Here is a 19,301-nt window from a genome sequence, read left to right as displayed (position 1 = left end):
ATAAGTGGGCGGGCATAAAGTACCTCACTTCCCCTTAACCACAAGTTAGGTAAAAATACACACATAATGATTCATAAAGGTCTTGAACCTAGTCCGCGAGCTATTGTTATTATTACTATTATCAACAACCTTCAATTAGTTTAACTGCAATACATTATCTCCGTTGTATGTGTTGCTTGACATGTCATGTATGTCAGTTCAACTTCCATCCCCGCATGACTTAATGCCTTGTTTTCATGCATGGCTCAAAGTGGGGGTAGGTGAGCTGGCACGTCTTGGTGCCCCGGGAGAGGTCCTCGCCAGCACCATGCAACATAAATATGTTGAATGCAGAGCTTGTGTGTAAGTGGGCGGAAGAGAGCTTCAAGGCCGTCTAGCCTAATCAATATTATGTTGACCTACTTGTAAGGGAATGGGATAGGTAATGATACAGTTGTTCTTGTTAGTGTCCTTCACCTGCTGAACAAGAAGAGGAACTTGGCATAATGGTGAAGATGTTGTTAGTACATTGACAAGAGTGTTAAGAATACACAACAGAAACATGGGGGGCCCACGCTATAGAGATGTGCAGACTTTTGAAGTACAATGTTAGCTTGCAAAGTATAAAGTTGTGAAGTGGATCTAGTACCAGAGAGTAATGATGGCAGGGACGGCAGGGAAAGAGATACCGAGTACAAGGGGAGGGAGAGGTATTGTGAGAGGCTGTAGGCCTCTGAAGCCTCTTCTGATATGACAATTATGACGTCATAGTGGAGTTATGCATCTTGTACGCCCATGTATAAGACCCATTATATCTCGTATTTTCGTTAGGTTCGGTTAGATTAGATTAGGATAGATTAGATTTGGTTAGGTGTCGCATGTAGGATGAACAAGAAGTTTGTTTGAAAGAACATTAGTGACAGCTTCACTATATGTGCTAGGAACATATAGTGAAGGTATAGCCTACAACACACACGGTGCTAGGAACATATAGTGAAGGTATAGAATACAACACACACGGTGCTAGGAACTATAGTGTACAGATTCAGGAGCCTATTGGGCTCTATCAAATCTACATTTAAAACTGTATGGAGTCAGCCTCCACCACATCACTGCCTAATGCATTCCATTTGTTAACTACCCTAACACTGAAAAAAGTCTTTCTAATGTCTCTGTGGCTCATGGAGCATACATACACCAGGCTGTGAACATTTATCATAGGTTTAATATTTTAAAGACGCCATTTTCTACTGTCACAAGCTATAAATAAGAGCACCGGTGTATAAATCCATTACGGGCTATTCATGCCCGTGCCTCCTCTTGTGTGTGGCTTAATCCTTTATCAATCATAAATCCAATGCAGCCCGTGGCGTAGCGGTAAGACACTCATCTGGCGTTTCGTAAGCGCTTTGGCCTGGATTCGTATCCTGGGCTGGGAAGATTTACTGGACGTCAATCTTATCCTGGCGGGTCGTATTCCTGGGAAAATTAGGATTAAGGACTCGCCCGAAACGCTATGCGTGCTAGTGGCTTTACAAGAATGTAAGAACTCTTGTATATAAATGAGAGCACCGGGGTTTAAATGAGAGCGCCAAGAGCACCTTAAAGAGGATGTAGTTGGTTTGGTTCTAAAATAAAAGATTCTGCCGATTATATGCATAGGGAGAGGGGGGGGTGGGGTGAGGCAGCGAGACGACCAACTGGGTGGTACTGTGTCAGGCTGGATCGAATACCAGAGTGGAGGGCACGCTGGAATACCAGAGTGAAGGGCACGCTGGAATACCAGAGTGGAGAGCACGCTGGAATACCAGAGTGAAGGGCACGCTGGAATACCAGAGTGAAGGGCACGCTGGAATACCAGAGTGGAGAGCACGCTGGAATATCAGAGTGAAAAGCGCTCTGGAATCAATACGGTGGACGAGACTAATGTACTGCAGTTTGTTGTGACGGAGACGTTAATATTAGCTAGATGTGTTGGGTGGTGAGACGAGGATCAGCTCCTGCAGAAACTTGCTCTCCACAAGCTCACAATGTACATTAGTACCAGGCAGTGCCACTACATCCCCCATTCACTCATTATTATGGTGCAAGATACAGCAAATAATTGTGTGTGTATATATGAGACAATGATTATATGACAATCATTTTGGGAAATGGGGTGACTTGAACCGGCGTTCTAGTGATTCCCAGGCACCTGCCTTAACCCATTCGGTCATGATAGGACAAAATCTAACCAACTCGGAACTCAAATGAATTCACTTGGGGGGTTCAGGATGCCTGAACATCCAGAACCCGGTTCAAGTAACCTCATTGCCTCAAAATGATTTTCTTGTATGACTTGTATGGAACAACAAAATGTCACTCCAAAGTTAAAATCCAGTTTAATCCATAACAATCAAAGCGCATCAGGCAAATTCTTTTGGTTTATGTGACATTGTTCTTCTATCTTACTGTTATGGGTGCAGGTGGGTGTAGCCAAGAGTCAGCAGGAAGACGACGTCAATAATGGTGTCCGTCGTCATGGTGACAGAGTAGGTCAGTGGTCCGCGTATGCGTTGACCTGATTTACAAGGACAGTATATAAGTGAGTGACCTGTATGTAAGGGGGATGAGGTGTACGACAATATAGGGTTGTGGGGTGATAGGGCACCACTCTTACCGGTAATTCATTTTTAATAAGTTATTTTGTCGGGGGACAGGCAGCCAGTTTATATATGCATGTTAGACTTATATCGAGGTCCCCTTCTGAGGTCGAATTACTGGTCCTCCCTAAGATGTAGGGAGGATCAATAAGGGCCCATAAGGGAGGCAGATAAGCCTCCCCTTATGTTGCCATAAGGGGCAGATAAGTCTATGATTGCTGGTGTCATAAGTGAAAGGTACGCCTTTGATTATTTTAACAAGCCTTCCGGCCTCAGTGCAGGAAGGCTTATTGAAATACTATGCAAATACCAAGGTCTTAGACTCAAAGTCACCTGCTCCCTTTTGTGCTGAGCATGTGACTGGTGACTGAGCATACATATATATATATATATATATATATATATATATATATATATATATATATATATATATATATATATATATATATATATATATATATATATATATATATATATATATATATGTCGTACCTAGTAGCCAGAACGCACTTCTATGCCTACTACGCAAGACCCGATTTGCCTAATAACCCAAGTTTTCATGAATTAATTGTTTTTCGACTACCTAACCTACCTAACCTAACCTAACCTAACTTTTTCCGCTACCTAACCTAACCTAACCTATAAAGATAGGTTAGGTTAGGTTAGGTAGGGTTGGTTAGGTTCGGTCATATATCTACGTTAATTTTAACTCCAATAAAAAAAAATTGACCTCATACATAATGAAATGGGTAGCTTTATCATTTCATAAGAAAAAAATTGAGAAAATATATTAATTCAGGAAAACTTGGCTTATTAGGCAAATCGGGCCTTGCATAATAGGCTGAGAAGTGCGTTCTGGCTACTAGGTACGACATATTTATATATATATATATATATATATATATATATATATATATATATATATATATATATATATATATGTCGTACTGTAACGGGGGGTGGGGGAAATAGCTCTAGGGAACAAAGACGATTTAAATAATAAGTTCATATATTTCACATACTAAGTATCATAATATAAGCAATCCACTTAAAATGTTAAAGATTAATATTCAAAGTGAGTCATCCTCCAAGAATCTGAGAACACTACAACTGACTGCCCCTGATCTTCACACAACACTTGTAAAACACGACCAAGTCACCTTACTGCTCAACTCACCAAGTGTGTGCCTATAGCTGGATAGAGAGGGGGGGGGGTCCGTAGTTGACAGAGACTCCCGCCCTGCCGGCCGACAGCCTCCCTGATAGGGCTGTCTTCTCTGCTCTGCTCTGCTGTTCTGTCTCTTTATGCTCCAATGCTCTATGCTCCCTCAGTATATATTGGGGACCCTAGTACTAACTCCGCCCACAAGTAGATAGCCTCTGGCACTACTAAGCCACTCCTTAAACGTCGGCATGTTTGAAGGCTACCAGACTACAATTATAAGCTTAGCGGAAGCAAGGTGAAATTCTCATGATCTGACCTCAGGTCACTTGAGGTCATTAACGCTTTGAGGTGTGAGATCTCAGGCCGACAAACTGGCGCCTCTCAGATCCTTGTCTGTGACTCATGTACTCTATGTATGTATTAAACTAAACCAAACACTTTTACAGTGTTACAGTACCTAGTAGCCAGAACGCACTTCTCAGCCTACTATGCAAGGCCCGATTTGCCTAATAAGCCAAGTTTTCAAGAATTAATTGGTTTTCGACTACCTAACCTACCTAACCTAACCTAACCTAACTTTTTCGGCTACCTAACCTATAAAGATAGGTTAGGTTAGGTTAGGTAGGGTTGGTTAGGTTCGGTCATATATCTACGTTAATTTTAACTCCAATAAAAAAAAATTGACCTCATACATAATGAAATGGGTAGCTTTATCATTTCATAAGAAAAAAAATGGAAAAAATATATTAATTCAGGAAAACTTGGCTTATTAGGCAAATCGGGCCATGCATAGTAGGCCAAAAAGTGAGTTCTGGCTACTAGGTACGACATATATATATATATATATATATATATATATATATATATATATATATATATATATATATATATATATATATATATATATATGTCGTACCTAGTAGCCAGAACTCTCTTCTCAGCCTACTATGCAAGGCCCGATTTGCCTAATAAGCCAAGTTTTCAGGAATTAATTGTTTTTCGACAACCTAACCTACCTAACCTAACCTAACCTAACTTTTTCGGCTACCTAACCAAACCTAACCTATAAAGATAGGTTAGGTTAGGTTAGGTAGGGTTGGATAGGTTCGGTCATATATCTACGTTAATTTTAATTCCAATAAAAAAAATTGACCTCATACATAATGAAATGGGTAGTTTTATCATTTCATAAGAAAAAAATTAGAGAAAATATAATAATTCAGGAAAAATTGGCTTATTAGGCAAATCGGGCCTTGCATAGTAGTCCAAAAAGTGCGTTCTGGCTATTAGGTACGACATATATATATATATATATATATATATATATATATATATATATATATATATATATATATATATATATATATATATATATATATATATATATATATATATATGTTGTACCTAGTAGCCAGAACGTCGTACTCGGCCTACTCTGCCAGACCCGATTTGCCTAATAGGCCAAGTTTTCCTGATTTTATATATTTTTCTAATTTTTTCTTATGAAATAATAAATCTGTCTATTTCATTATTTATAAGTTAATTTTTTTAAATTTGAGTTAAAACTAACATAGATATATGACCGAACCTACCCAACCTTACCTAACCTAATCTAACCTATCTTAACCTAACCTAAACACAACTAAGTGAATAAATTATGTTCCTAATATAATATAATAATAATTCCATTAAACTAATTAGAAATAATTTATTGAAAATAAAGAAAATCACTCCTCTTATATCATATATATATATATATATATATATATATATATATATATATATATATATATATATATATATATATATATATATATATATATATATATATATATATATATATATCACTAAGAACTCTTTGACCCGGCCAGGATTCGAACCCATGCCGTCCAGGATCACCCCTAAACGTACACAGTACCGTGACTACCGCACCAATGATCGTCTATGGGGTGATCCTGGACGGCATGGGTTCGAATCCTGGCCGGGTCAAAGAGTTCTTAGTGATATATGGCTTGCGCGTTCATGCAGCTTTCTCATATATATATATATATATATATGTCGTACCTAGTAGCCAGAACGCACTTCTATGCCTACTATGCAAGGCCCGATTTGCCTAATAAGCCAAGTTTTCATGAATTAATTGTTTTTCGACTACCTAACCTACCTAACCTAACCTAACCTAACTTTTTCTGCTACCTAACCTAACCTAACCTATAAAGATAGGTTAGGTTAGGTTAGGTAGGGTTGGTTAGGTTCGGTCATATATCTACGTTAATTTTAACTCCAATAAAAAAAAATTGACTCATACATAATGAAATAGATAGCTTTATCATTTCATAAGAAAAAAATTAGAGAAAATATATTAATTCATGAAAACTTGGCTTATTAGGCAAATCGGGCCTTGCATAGTAGGCATAGAAGTGCGTTCTGGCTACTAGGTACGACATATATATATATATATATATATATATATATATATATATATATATATATGTCGTACCTAGTAGCCAGAACTCACTTCTCAGCCTACTATTCAAGGCCCGATTTGCCTAATAAGCCAAGTTTTCCTGAATTAATATTTTTACTATAATTTTTTTCTTATGAAATGATAAAGCTTCCCTTTTCACTATGTATGAGGTCAATTTATTTTTATTGGAGTTAAAATTAACGTAGATATATGACCGAACCTAACCAACCCTACCTAACCTAACCTAACCTATATTTATAGGTAAGGTTAGGTTAGGTAGCCAAAAAAAGCTAGGTTAGGTTAGGTTAGGTAGGTTAGGTAGACGAAAAAACATTAATTCATGAAAACTTGGCTTATTAGGCAAATCGGGCCTTGTATAGTAGGCTGAGAAGTGAGTTCTGGCTACTAGGTACGACATATATATATATATATATATATATATATATATATATATATATATATATATATATATATATATATATATATATATATATATATATATATAACTGAAAACTCACACCCCAGAAGTGACTCGAACCCATACTCCCAGAAGCAACGCAACTGGTATGTACAAGACGCCTTAATCCACTTGACCATCACGACCGGACATAATGAGGTGATAGCCGAGGCTATTTGAACCACCCCACCGCCGGCACTCGGATAGTTATCTTGGGCATAGCATTTTACCTTGGGCATAGCATTTTATCTTGGGCATAGCATTTTACCAAATCACCTCAAGAATGAGGTGATTTGGTAAAATGCTATGCCCAAGATAACTATCCGAGTGCCGGCGGTGGGGTGATTCAAATAGCCTCGGCTATCACCTCATTATGTCCGGTCGTGATGGTCAAGTGGATTAAGGCGTCTTGTACATACCAGTTGCGTTGCTTCTGGGAGTATGGGTTCGAGTCACTTCTGGGGTGTGAGTTTTCAGTTGCATATTGTCCTGGGGACCATTCAGGCTTGTTCGCATATATATATATATATATATATATATATATATATATATATATATATATATATATATATATATATATATATATATATATATATATAGGCATGTGACCCAGAACAGTACAGGTGTGCTTGAGGCCAGACGTTAGTGTTATAACTCCTGATAAGTTCCCAAGTGGGGAGAACAATTAAAGAGATAACAAGGAGTGTGAGATAAGGTCTGAGGTGATGAACATTTGTTCTTTCTTTGTAGCTTTTTTTGCATGTAACGGTGAGATGCTAAAGCCTATTTGTACACTAAGAAAAACACTTGAAATGTACATCAACTCACCACAGTTTTGTACGTGTACTTTGTACCTACATTATTAGTACAAACTGTACATGTAATACAAGTATATAAGAATATATAAATATTTATGTTAGGTCAGGTTTCTAAGTTATCTTTGAGTCAAAAAGAAATCTACATCGTGAATATTATAATGAAAAACTTATCACTAAATTATATAAAAAATGAAAATGCTTATACACATAAAAATACGGCTTCAAGAGTAACTGCTATAGATGCCTACTGTCCCCAAGTGGGCGTGTTCAGGCATGGACCAAAGTCTACGCTTGGCTGCCTCCCTATGGTCCGTGGCGGGGTCTGAAGCAGTAACTGCTGCTTCGTGCATGGTCCGTGGTGGAGCCTGAAGAAGTAACTCCAGCTTCGCGCATGGTCCGTGGCGGAGCCTGAAACAGTAACTTCAGCCTGGTACATGGTCCGTAACGGAGTCTGAAGCAGTAACTTCAGCCTGGTTCATGGTCCGTAACGGAGCCTGAAGCAGTAACTGCAGCCTCGTTCATGGTCCATGATGGAGCCTGAAGAAGTAACTGCAGGCTCGTCCATGGTCCGTGGTGGTTCACAAGAGGTACTATACACCTTGCCTTAAGAAGCGGTGGATAACTGCTGGAATGTGATGGTGCACGGAGTGTGATTATATATTCTTATATACTTGTATTACATGTACAGTTTGTACTAACTGTACTTACCCCTGTCTTATGAAGGTTGCTGCTGTGGATGACTGCACGGGGAGTTTGGGTGTGTACGACTGATGTGTGGTAGTATTGTTTATAGTGAGCGGACCAGTGATATTTGTAATGTTTTTATTATTTGCATTTTTAGTTACCTTTTCTATCTAGGCTGCTGCCTCCCATCCCCATGAAAGTAGTAAATGAGTTAATAATATTGTATGTTTTAGTCAAAGAAGAGATTGGCTCGTAGGATAATTGCTCAAAATTTAAAGAAGTCTCTGCTCCCCACGCTGCAATTCTTTGTGTTGAGGATTGATAAAAAGAGAACGACCCCTAGCGAAGACTCTCTTGTTCCAATGATTAGCTAAATGAATTTTGCGGTTCAGTCCTTGGGCCCATTATGTGCCTGTGTAACCCTTTGCGCTACCGCCCTCAGAATGGGTATGGGGTGCATAATAACGTGCCCAATCATTTCTGTCCCACCTGGGAATCATACCCGAGATATCCAATTGTGAGTCGAGAACAAGTATCTAATAGCCAAAACAAAATCAAATCAAATCAAATGTTTATTTAGGTAAGGTACATACATACAAGAGATTTTACAAAGAGTGATGGATTTATCGATAGGGCTAGTACATACAATGCCTAAAGCCACTATTACGCAAAGCGTTTCGGGCATGAAAAACTTAAATGACTAAAGCTTAATACTAATTGAGCATAAAGAATAAAATGACTTGAGAACAAATACAAAAAGAGATAAGAAGGGGGGAACATGGCTGAAAAAGCAGTACAAATACAATTCGGAAAACCAAAACTACTTGGCCTAGTAAGCAAGGCTCGATTTGCCTAACAGATAGAGGAATTTAATTTTCAAGTATTTCTTTCCGAATTAGATAATTCCTAACAATAATAATATATTAGGATTAGGTTCTGTTAACTTAGTTATATTGGGTTAGGATATGTTAGATTTGGTCAAATTTTTACATTAATTTTTACTAAAAAAATATATATCAGTAAGAGATTCCTTTGATAAGTTTGTCAATTCTACCTTTAGTACTCTTTCGGACCTGTCTGCCTTCATGGGGGCTCTAATATTCCCGTTCTTGACAGTTTGTTTTCTAAAAATCACCACCTTCCTCGTCCCTTCCAGCTTGCCCTTGCCTCCCTGAAAACTAACAACTCTATTTTTATCCTTCCTTCCGACAAAAGCAATTCGGTGGTTGCCCTTGACCCCTTGACCGTGTGGACTCGCTCCAGAAAGCTGATGTCTTGCTCTTTGACTCCCGTACATATGCTCCTCTGAATTCTAACCCTTTGGATCGCCTTAAAACTTGCTTCAACCGCAAACTAAGACAGCTGTCTAGTCTTTGCACTTCTGATTTAGATATAATTCAACGTTTCCGTGTCATCTGCCCTTCTATTTCTTATTTCTATGGTCTACCTAAGACTCATAAACCTGGTGTTCCTCTTCGTAATATAATTACTTCAAGTGGCTTTGTCGGCTATCCTCTTGCCTCCTGGCTTGCTGAAATTCTGGCGCCTTACCTTGACATTTTTTCTCCTGCCCACCTTCGTCTCTCTCATGACTTCATAGAAAGACTGCGCCTGCAGCTCTTCTGTAAGATGTTACGCCTTAATGTCGACTCTCTGTTTACTAATGTTCTCCTTGATGACGTTCTCTCTTTCCTTAGTCATAAGACAATTGAGGGCTGTCTTCATCTCCAGCTCTCCACTGACGTTTTCCTTGAACTCATCAGACTCTGTGTTGACTCTATCTCCTCTTTTAATGGAAAATTCTTCCCTCAAACTTTAGGTGTCGCTATGGGTTCCCCTCTCTCCCCTGTTCTCGCCAATCTTTATATAGAATATTTCGAAACCGTTCTTCTTCCCACTACTAATACTCGTCCCTCTCTCTGGCTTAGCTATGTTGATATTTTTGCTTTATGACCTCATGACCTTAGTCTTTTCCAGCCTTTCCTCTCCTCTTTTAACAATCTGGCTCCTTCTATACATTTCAAAGTTGAATGGGAATCTAATTCCCTCCTTCCTTTTCTTGATGTTCACATTCACAGCTCTGTGTCCGGTTTCTCTTTCTCTGTCTACCACAGACCCATGCATAGTGGTATGTACATTCACATCTTTAACTACCATCCTCCTTCTGTTAAGTGTTATGGTAATCCCTAAATCTCCCGGACAGGCCCCCACTTTAATGTGACGTAAATCTGAAAATAGAGCAGTGGCTATTCTGGCTGGTGTTATGCCAACACATTAAATAAAATACTGTGTGAGAGCTGTGGGTGAAAATCCAAAAGAATGAAAAACTTTAAATATTTAGTATAACAAAAATTACTTTAATATCAAATAAAACAAATCACATCATCCACTTTGCTATCACAATATAAAATACAGAGGAAATATAAACATGTGACAGTTACCGTAATGGCAAGAGAGGTGCAAAAAATGCAATATACAATAGGTGTATGCATCTACTGTCTCCTGGGAAGGCTCAGTATATGTTACTGCTTGAGAGCACAAAGAGTATTATTCTGAGGACTGGCTGTTGGTAAGCTGCTTATATATGCGGTCCAGACCTAGTGTAGATGGCGCTGACGTTGCAGGTACCAATCGGCCGGCAGTCTTAAACAAGCAGTTAACTGGTCGACCGGCGAGTGGCGCTGGGCCCCAGACAGCAGGTGTTCAGGTGTCTTGGGTACTAGAGGGTGGAGGGGGGGGTGTGGTGTCTTGTCTAGACACAGGTTTCTGAGCACGTATTGCTGTTGATTTCTTATACTGGAGCATGCAGATATGTTGGTAAACAGGCAGGATCTTCTGACTAAGCAGGAGATTACCGTAACATAAGAAAAGTATTCTCATCTCCCTCTTCCTCCATGCTTTACACATCAGTGATTATGTCTTCTTCTAAAATAATCTTTCCTGCCTCTACTCTTCACAGATGCCGTCTTGTTGACTCTGCTCTGATATACAACCTACCCAACATGAACCTTGTCCTAGCGTTGGTGTTGACTCTTCCCTTTCACAGTACATGCTCAAATCTTCCTAACAAACGTGACTTAACATAAGCCTACCCTTCCCTTTTGTTTCTCCTCTTATTCTTACGTTCACTTTCTTGTACTTATTGTTATACCTTAATTACACCCATGCCATCCGTATCTTTTGCCTTGCTCTTACCTTCCTCTAAGAATTTTCTCTTTGTCCAACCACTTGGACTGGACGGTAGAGCGACGGTCTCGCTTCATGCAGGTCGGCGTTCAATCCCCGACCGTCCAAGTGGTTGGACATTTCCGTTCCCGCATCCTCGTCCCATCCCAAAATCCTTATCCTAACACCCTCTTCCAAGTGCTATATAGTCATAATGACTTGGCGCTTTCCCCCGATAAAACCTTCTCCTCATCTCTCTCTTGCCTTATTTAATTCCAGTGTCTCCCTCCTTCCTGTTACGTGCTATTCATGCCCGTGCCACATCTTGGGTGGCTTAATCTTTATCAATCAATCAATCAATCTCCCTCCCGTGCGGGAGGGAGGTCCATATAGTCCGTGCTACATGAACACTTCGTTCTGAGTAGCTAAATCTAAAACAACAATAACAACCTCCCTCCGCCAGTTACAACCCCGCTCTTGTGCCAGGTAAGTCCACTACGGGCTCACCATATCCCGTGCTACTGTCAACTTTTTTGTTCCCAGTTGCTGAATTTAAAACAACAACAACTCTCTCCCATCACAATCGACTTGATAATGGTCCAGGACGGATCGAAACGTCGTCGTCTGTTTATTTTCTGGTGTGATTTAGTCTTCATATCAGTAAGAGAGAGTGTGTCTGTCCCTGGTTGAAGGCCAGACGCCTGGGGCTATCCTCACCCAACTTTGCAGGGGGAATGGCCTGGGTAAGAGACGGACATAGGCTGGTCGGGGTCGGCAAAGTTAAATGTTTTAAGAAATATTAGCATTTATAGAGATCCCATGTAACTTTCATAGTCAAGTGTTAAACATTTAGTGTGTTTTCCGTAGATTTTCAATGCTTTGTAATTATAATTTTGTTGAGATCCAGCTTGTGTCAACTTGTATGAGTGAAATATAATTACTAAGTCGAAGTTCAATTTTCTTGTCCTCAGTTACAACAGGACAGGAAAATTCCATTATTATTTAATGAATAATATTCATTGTGAATTCATTGTGTCGGGGGACAGGAAGCCAGGTTATATATACAGTATATGTTAGGCTGATACATAGGTCTCCCGCCAGGATGCAATCCCACAACAAGCTGATTTTCTCTTGGGTTCCTATTTACTGCTTGGTGGACAGGAGCATGAGGTGAAAGGAAACGTGCTCAACCATTTCTGTGCCGCCCAGTATTTGATCGCAGAATTCTCGATTGTGAGTCAAGAACGAACCCGACTGTACCACGGGGACCTTCCAGTTATGGGGACACCACACCCTGCCCTGCCTCCGACCCGTCACAATATACATGTAAACTATTGCCTCTTGGTAACCGAGGTAGCTTGCCTCCATACAAACACGACAGTTGTCTCAGATCATTTAGAGCATTTTTCAGTTTGGGTAGAAGATATAAATAGGAGCTGCCACGTATGGGCCAATAGGCCTTCTGCGGTTTCCATAATTCTAATGTTGTTATGTATGGCAGGAACTCCCACTACGGTTCCTCAACACCCCAAGGCTATATATATATACAGAGGCTGCCTGTCCCCGACAAAATTAATTATTATTTAATAAGGACTAATAAAATAATTGTTGATACTTATTAAGTGTCAAACACACATTAAAATAACTGTATGCACTTATGATAGTTTACAATAAAGATAAAATTATTTTGACATTGTCAATCAGGCACATAAATTTAAACGAAAATCCTGAACTGCCTTAAGATGACAGTACGCCATAATAGCCATCGTCTGAGGAAAGTTAAGCGTGGTGGAGCAGGCAGCGGTGTACGGCAACAATCTTACCCTCCCCCTCCCCCAACCACCAGTCTCCCCAACACTCACAGCAGACCCTCTCCCCATCCCAGGGATGCCCTATTCTCTCTGCTGCCCCCTACAGGTGCCTCTCCAACCCATCCCATCCAAGGCACCCATCCCGTCCCTCCCAAAGCCATAGGATAGGACCCTCCACCCAAGGAGAGGAGCCTCCACCACCGGTGTGCCAGCCCCCTCCCCCAGCCAGTCACGTGACCACTCATTCAGCCAGCAGCGGCCGCCGCTCAGCTGCTCCAGTTAGTTATAAACAAACATGGCTGAGGCGAGTGTGTGCGAGGGCTAGCAGCAGCGAAAACATTAATTGTTATAAATTCTGAGGCAGCTAACTGGAGTGCTATTAGGTCAGGTGTGTGAGGGTGAGCTAGAGCATTGTGCAGTGCTCTTCTACACACTGAAAAGGTCTCCAAATCGTGCAAGTTCAGTGTTGTGTCCTGATTTCTCCAGCTTTCCAAGATTTCCGAACGACTAAAATTATACGAGCATTTGGTTTTAACTAGGAAGCTCACAAGTGCTCCGACATTCAAAATAGGCTGGCATATACCTCCGTGTAACGCCCAGTGAGCTAGAAATACCCGAGTGAGGAAAAGGAGGCTGCCAGGAATAAAGGCGAGAAGGCTGGCCTGGACCGTGATTGGTGCGGGTTATTTTGAGTGAAGCACCAGCCTACGGTAAGCTGGTGCTGGTGGCCACTGTCTCCGACAACCCTCCATAACCACCAGTATATACACTGAGGTCCTATATTATAGTCGAGAACAGTTGAGAGGTAAGAATATGCTTGGGTGTACTCGGCGCCCCCAGTTATAGGGGGGACATTAACTTGACTCACCAGTGAAACGTTAGTCTGGTTACGTATCGTCCCGGCTCAAGCTGAAGATCTCCAGCGCTTGTCCACCACTCCAGAAGCTTGACCAATATTATAGCTAAACTAGGCTTGACAAGTTCCTACGACAGGAAAAATGAATTATTGTTGTGGTGGCGATTGTTGTATCAATAACAATTTACATGAAAATCTTAATTTTCATTTGAAACTAATTTGAAGGGTAATTATTCTCTCGACCTGGAAGTGGTTATCTGGTAAAGTTGAGTTGTTACTTGGTGAGCTGAGCGTCACATACGGGCAGGAGGTTGCTAGGCACATTGTTAACCAACACGTGAGAAAGCCTGTCAAGTGTTTAGTGTTGTTAAGGAGCGAGTGTAGTGTGGAGATAAACACAGGAGGGTGGGAGCTACAGGTGTGTGTGGTGGGCCGTCACTGACCACCCTGGCCTGTGCTGGTCGAGGCTGCTGCTATGGTGTTGCGGCTCCAGGTGCTTCGCTCATGACTTCTCACGGCCAACATGAATATTATCTGGGCTCGAGTTCGCCTGTGAACAATGAGGAAGGGCAGTCCTGGACGGGGGCCGGCGCGCCCCGTGTCTTGGTGCATCGGGGGGACCAGTGGAGGCCCCCTGGCACGCCATGACTCCAGGTCATCAGAGGACGCCAGAGCTGACCTGGCTGGCCGGGGCCTGGCCAGGTCAACCTCTTACCAAGCACTACACTCGGCCCTGGCACGACTCTATCGCATCGACGATTTCAACATGGAACGAATCGGTTCTGGGTTTTTCTCCGAAGTTTTTAAGGTAAGAGTATGGTCCAATAATAATAATAATGTGAATAATATAGTTCATTTTTCATGGACCATATTATTCATTGTACAGTTAAGAAAAAATGTCAGCCGACTGAATAGCCTAAGTTACTTGGCTATGCAAGACCACATTGATAAAGGAAACGGCAGAAGGCCTATTGGCTTATACGTGGCAGCTACAATTTATATCCACCCAAATTCTTTCATGTGTATGTCTTGCCTACGCTTGAAACAATCCAGCAACCCCACGTCTATTATTACCATAACTGTGTATCATGGGTTACTAACTGTTCAATTTGTTACTTTGAAATTATCTTGCAGCTTGAAGTTTATAATGCATACTTCTTTGACTATGAACCCCGAAAGTATAGCCTACCATAATGTTTCTTGGAACTTCGTTTTATGTTTCTCGATCCAGCCCGTCCTTATAAACAAAGGCCAAAGTCCATTTAATGCACCCGCCAAACCCTCTGTTTATGAATGAAAAACGGTTTACACACGACTCAACTGATGACTTCCAACACTTCCGGAACAAGTGCTTTGCTGACTACTTTTGTTTGAACCACAACGCTATAAATGCTTCACTCACGTACTACAAATACAAATAAGCGACAACAGAACCTAAACATCTAACCAATGCCTAAATATGCACATCATGCTAATATATAACTTCATTTTTATTTGAAAAAATAACTATTTTGAATTAACAGCATGTTAAAATTGACGAATGCGTTTCTGGGGTCGACCGCTGGATGGAATGGATTTGGTCTGAGGACGGGTTGCTCGATCAATTGAATAATGCATCCAAAACTTTAATGTATCCAAACCACATAAAATAAAGGTTTCCAATGGGCCTAGCAAAACCATAATGCATGTTATACGAACAGAACATGGATTATTCCATAACAGTGAACATTCCCTCGACAGTGCTGCGGAACATATTGGAGATGCTAGAGCTTGTCGCGTGGGAATTTTCTCTTAATTATGGCTGCCTCTGTAACCCTTTCCACCACCGACCACGGGATGGGTATGAGGTTCACAATAAATGACTAAATTAGCTGCGGCAGCACACCAGCAAGTCAATGTGGCCTTAATGATCTCAGTTGGCGTACGAGGCTTGGGGGAGGGGGTGGAAAGGCAAGACACGACGAGGCCAACGGGACCATGAGGATAAATCTCGTACTGGATTCTTCGATACAGAGCAACCGGTTTTTTGTTTCGATATTGTTTATACTTGCATACGACACTGTACTGTGTTCAGATCTTCGCACTTTATCAAGAGGTTTAAATTATAAAGCCACCCCTCGTATCAATTGAATATTATTTGCATCATGCACAATCGAATTGGAAGAATGAATTCAGTGGTAAAACCGAAGATTAACTTAACCTAGTGGAGTTATAAGATTAATGGGCTTAACCTAGATCAAACCAAATCGTAAGATTAAACGGGGATTTAATTAACACAATCGTTAGATTGAGGAAGGACTTTAAGTGTGAGGATGTGATCAACTCGATTGTAAATATGAGGATAGACTTAACCCAGCTGTAAGCCTGAGGATAGGCTTAATCCAGCTGAAAGCTTGAGGATAGGCTTAACCCAGCTGTAAGTTTGAGGATAGACTTAACCCAGCTGTAAGTTTGAGGATAGGCTTCACTCAGTCGTAAGCAGCTTGATGATGGGCTTGACTTGGTGGTACCTTGCGGTTACCTTGCCATGATTTCGGGAGTAAACGTCCCCGCAGCCCGGTCCCCAACTAGGCCTCCTTTTTGCTGAACTGGTCAACCAGACTGTTGGACGCGGCTGCTCGCAGTACGATTGAGAATGGGTTTAGCCTAACAGAATGGTAGCCTATAATGGAAAGGTGAACTTAATATCGGAAATTTGTAAGATTGATGCTAAACTTTACAGCTTATAATGGTAGCACTGAATGTGATAGTCATGTAGTCAAGGCCTACAAGACGAACTATCCATCTACTACTCGTTGTCTAAACAAATCCAAGCGACACTTTATTTCAAACTGGCAGACTCTGGGTGCATTATGAGGATATCATCATGAACACGAGTGAATGAGGTAGCTGTGATAGTGTTAAGCTGAGGCTAAATACAGCTGGTGATTATAAAGATATAATGATAGGTGACAAATGAACCAAACCGTTCATAGTAAATTAGTTTTCCAGTTGACGCAATGATGTACACAAAAATTCCAACCAAGTTAACCTAAATGTGTGATCTAAAATGAAACTCAAAACTTGGCCAAATAGAGAAGTCACAATAACGTGACTGAAGCATTGTCACGACTCGATAGAGAGTCCACGGCGGATCGAAGCCTCGTGGCTTTCATTTTATTTGTCGAATTATTTACCAAATGCTCAACAGGACGCTGGAAAACTCTCTGAATAAGTTTAGACTGGTAATATATAGCAGGCTACCCAAGAATTCTGATTGAACACTTGTTGATAGAGTTTGAAAGACGAGTTGTGTGAAATCAAGGGACGAGGGAGATATTGCGTGCGTCTGCTTGCGAAGGGATGGATGGCTGAATTAGGTGCCGGATGTTTACCGATGGAATAAACTGGTGATAGGAAAGCGGGAGTATGAAGGTGTTACAAGGAAGGAGGGTTTGCTCCAGACATATATTTAGCCTATAGGTTATTACCTATGAACGTCAGGTAAATTGTGGACTGATGAGCCACATTTACTTTAGTTTCCACATAAAAAATATTTGGTTTTCGGTGTAGTATGAGCTAATACAGGAGAGTGTATATAATACACTCACACCTAATACAGGAGAGTGTATTATATAGGTTGGTGTAGTATGAAGTTCAGCAGGAATGCACTCTTCACACACCTGTTGTGACATTCCAACATTCTTTTGTTTCTCCAATTGTGCCCTCGTCTAATAGCTCCATTGCATTTGACTTTGATGGCTGCCGCTGAACCGTCCCAGGCAAGTCATCAGGTGGATCGGGTTGGGTCAAGTATGTTTGTTTCAGATTTAGCTACTCAGAACGAAGTGTCCATGTAGCACGGGCTATGGTGAGCCCGTAATAGGGTCAAGTAGTCAGCAACGCTAGAAAAGACTATTTCACTTCACTCTTTCCAGCTGCTGCTTAATCACTCCAACTCTGGGGTACGTTGCCCCTATCGACGCGGAGTAACCTATATCACTCCCATCAACCCCTCTGCTTGTTTTTATAGATTAGCTGTAAACTATATGGGATTATGATGGCTTCCGTAGAGCATTTCTTTGCTTCCAGTGTGTGTGTGTGTGTGTGTGTGTGTGTGTGTGTGTGTGTGTGTGTGTGTGTGTGTGTGTGTGTGTGTGTGTGTGTGTGTGTGTATATATATATATATATATATATATATATATATATATATATATATATATATATATATATATATATATATATATATATATATATATATATATATATATATATATATATATATATATATATGGAGAGCGAGTATTGTCTACAATTGGTTCAATGGATAAATGATTATTGCAGTAAATATTACGATGTGTATAGGATATGAATCATCGTCCACTCTGTCTCACATTTCCCCATAAACGTTCAAAATGTTATTTTTCGTTATAAATTGGTTAACCTGCTTTTCATATATCTTAGCTTACCAGCCCGATGTTATAGGTCGGACCTTTTACCTTTGCATTCCATTACTTTTTACCGAGCGAATAAACGGTTTTCTCCAGATAACCTGGACTTCCTTTCATCCAATAGACCTAAATCTTCCTAGATCAAGATCTATTAAAATCAATTATACGACAAATTTAATCATAGACTAGAGGCTACTCCTAAGATAACATCCTTAGCCTATCGTGCCTGCTCCCCCCCCAGGCCTTCCCCCCTCCCTGCTCCCCCCAGGCCTTCCCCCCTCCCTGCTCCCCCCAGGCCTTCCCCCCTCCCTGCTCCCCCCAGGCCTTCCCCCCTCCCTGCTCCCCCCAGGCCTTCCCCCCTCCCTGCACCCCCAGGCCTCCCCCCTCCCTGCTCCCCCCCAGGCCTCCCCCTCCCTGCTACTATAATGATAGGGATAATAAATTGAAGGAAGGAGCTGCAAGAGCAGAAGTGGGCGGGTGTCATGGATGCAATCCTACCTCCCAAAATAGCTGGGCGGGCGGGAGGAGTATCTTGATGGTACGCTCTTTAAGACCTGTGGGCGTGGTAGCCCACAAGGGTAGAAGGGAGGCTCTGAATGGGTGCTTGTGATAGGTGGGCGGTGAGGCAGGTGGGGTGGGTGGTGGGCGGTGAGGCAGGTGGGGTGGGTGGTGGTGGTGGGCGGCGAGGCAGGTGGGGTGGGTGGTGGGCGGTGAGGCAGGTGGGGTGGGTGGTGGTGGTGGGCGGCGAGGCAGGTGGGGTGGGTGGTGGGCGGTGAGGCAGGTGGGGTGGGTGGTGGGCGGTGAGGCAGGTGGGCGGTGGTGGGCGG

At 41.4% G+C, this 19,301-nt stretch overlaps 1 protein-coding gene across 1 annotated transcript in view; it reads left to right on the top strand.

Annotated features, from left to right (window-relative positions):
• The first annotated feature begins 13,468 nt into the window (after nucleotides 1–13,468).
• cdi (center divider) overlaps nucleotides 13,469–19,301 on the top strand; it is a 131,392-nt gene continuing 125,559 nt past the window's right edge. Inside the window, exon 1 of the mRNA XM_045729646.2 lies at nucleotides 13,469–14,852. Within this exon, the coding sequence (XP_045585602.1) occupies nucleotides 14,604–14,852 (249 nt within the window). The 5' untranslated portion in view covers nucleotides 13,469–14,603. The remainder of the gene's footprint in view (nucleotides 14,853–19,301) is intronic.

This window comes from Procambarus clarkii, chromosome 94, assembly GCF_040958095.1.
Source record: "Procambarus clarkii isolate CNS0578487 chromosome 94, FALCON_Pclarkii_2.0, whole genome shotgun sequence".
NCBI classification, from domain to species: Eukaryota; Metazoa; Arthropoda; class Malacostraca; order Decapoda; family Cambaridae; genus Procambarus; species Procambarus clarkii.
Note: the sequence above shows the minus strand (reverse complement) of the source record. Positions and strands in the feature narration are given on the sequence as shown.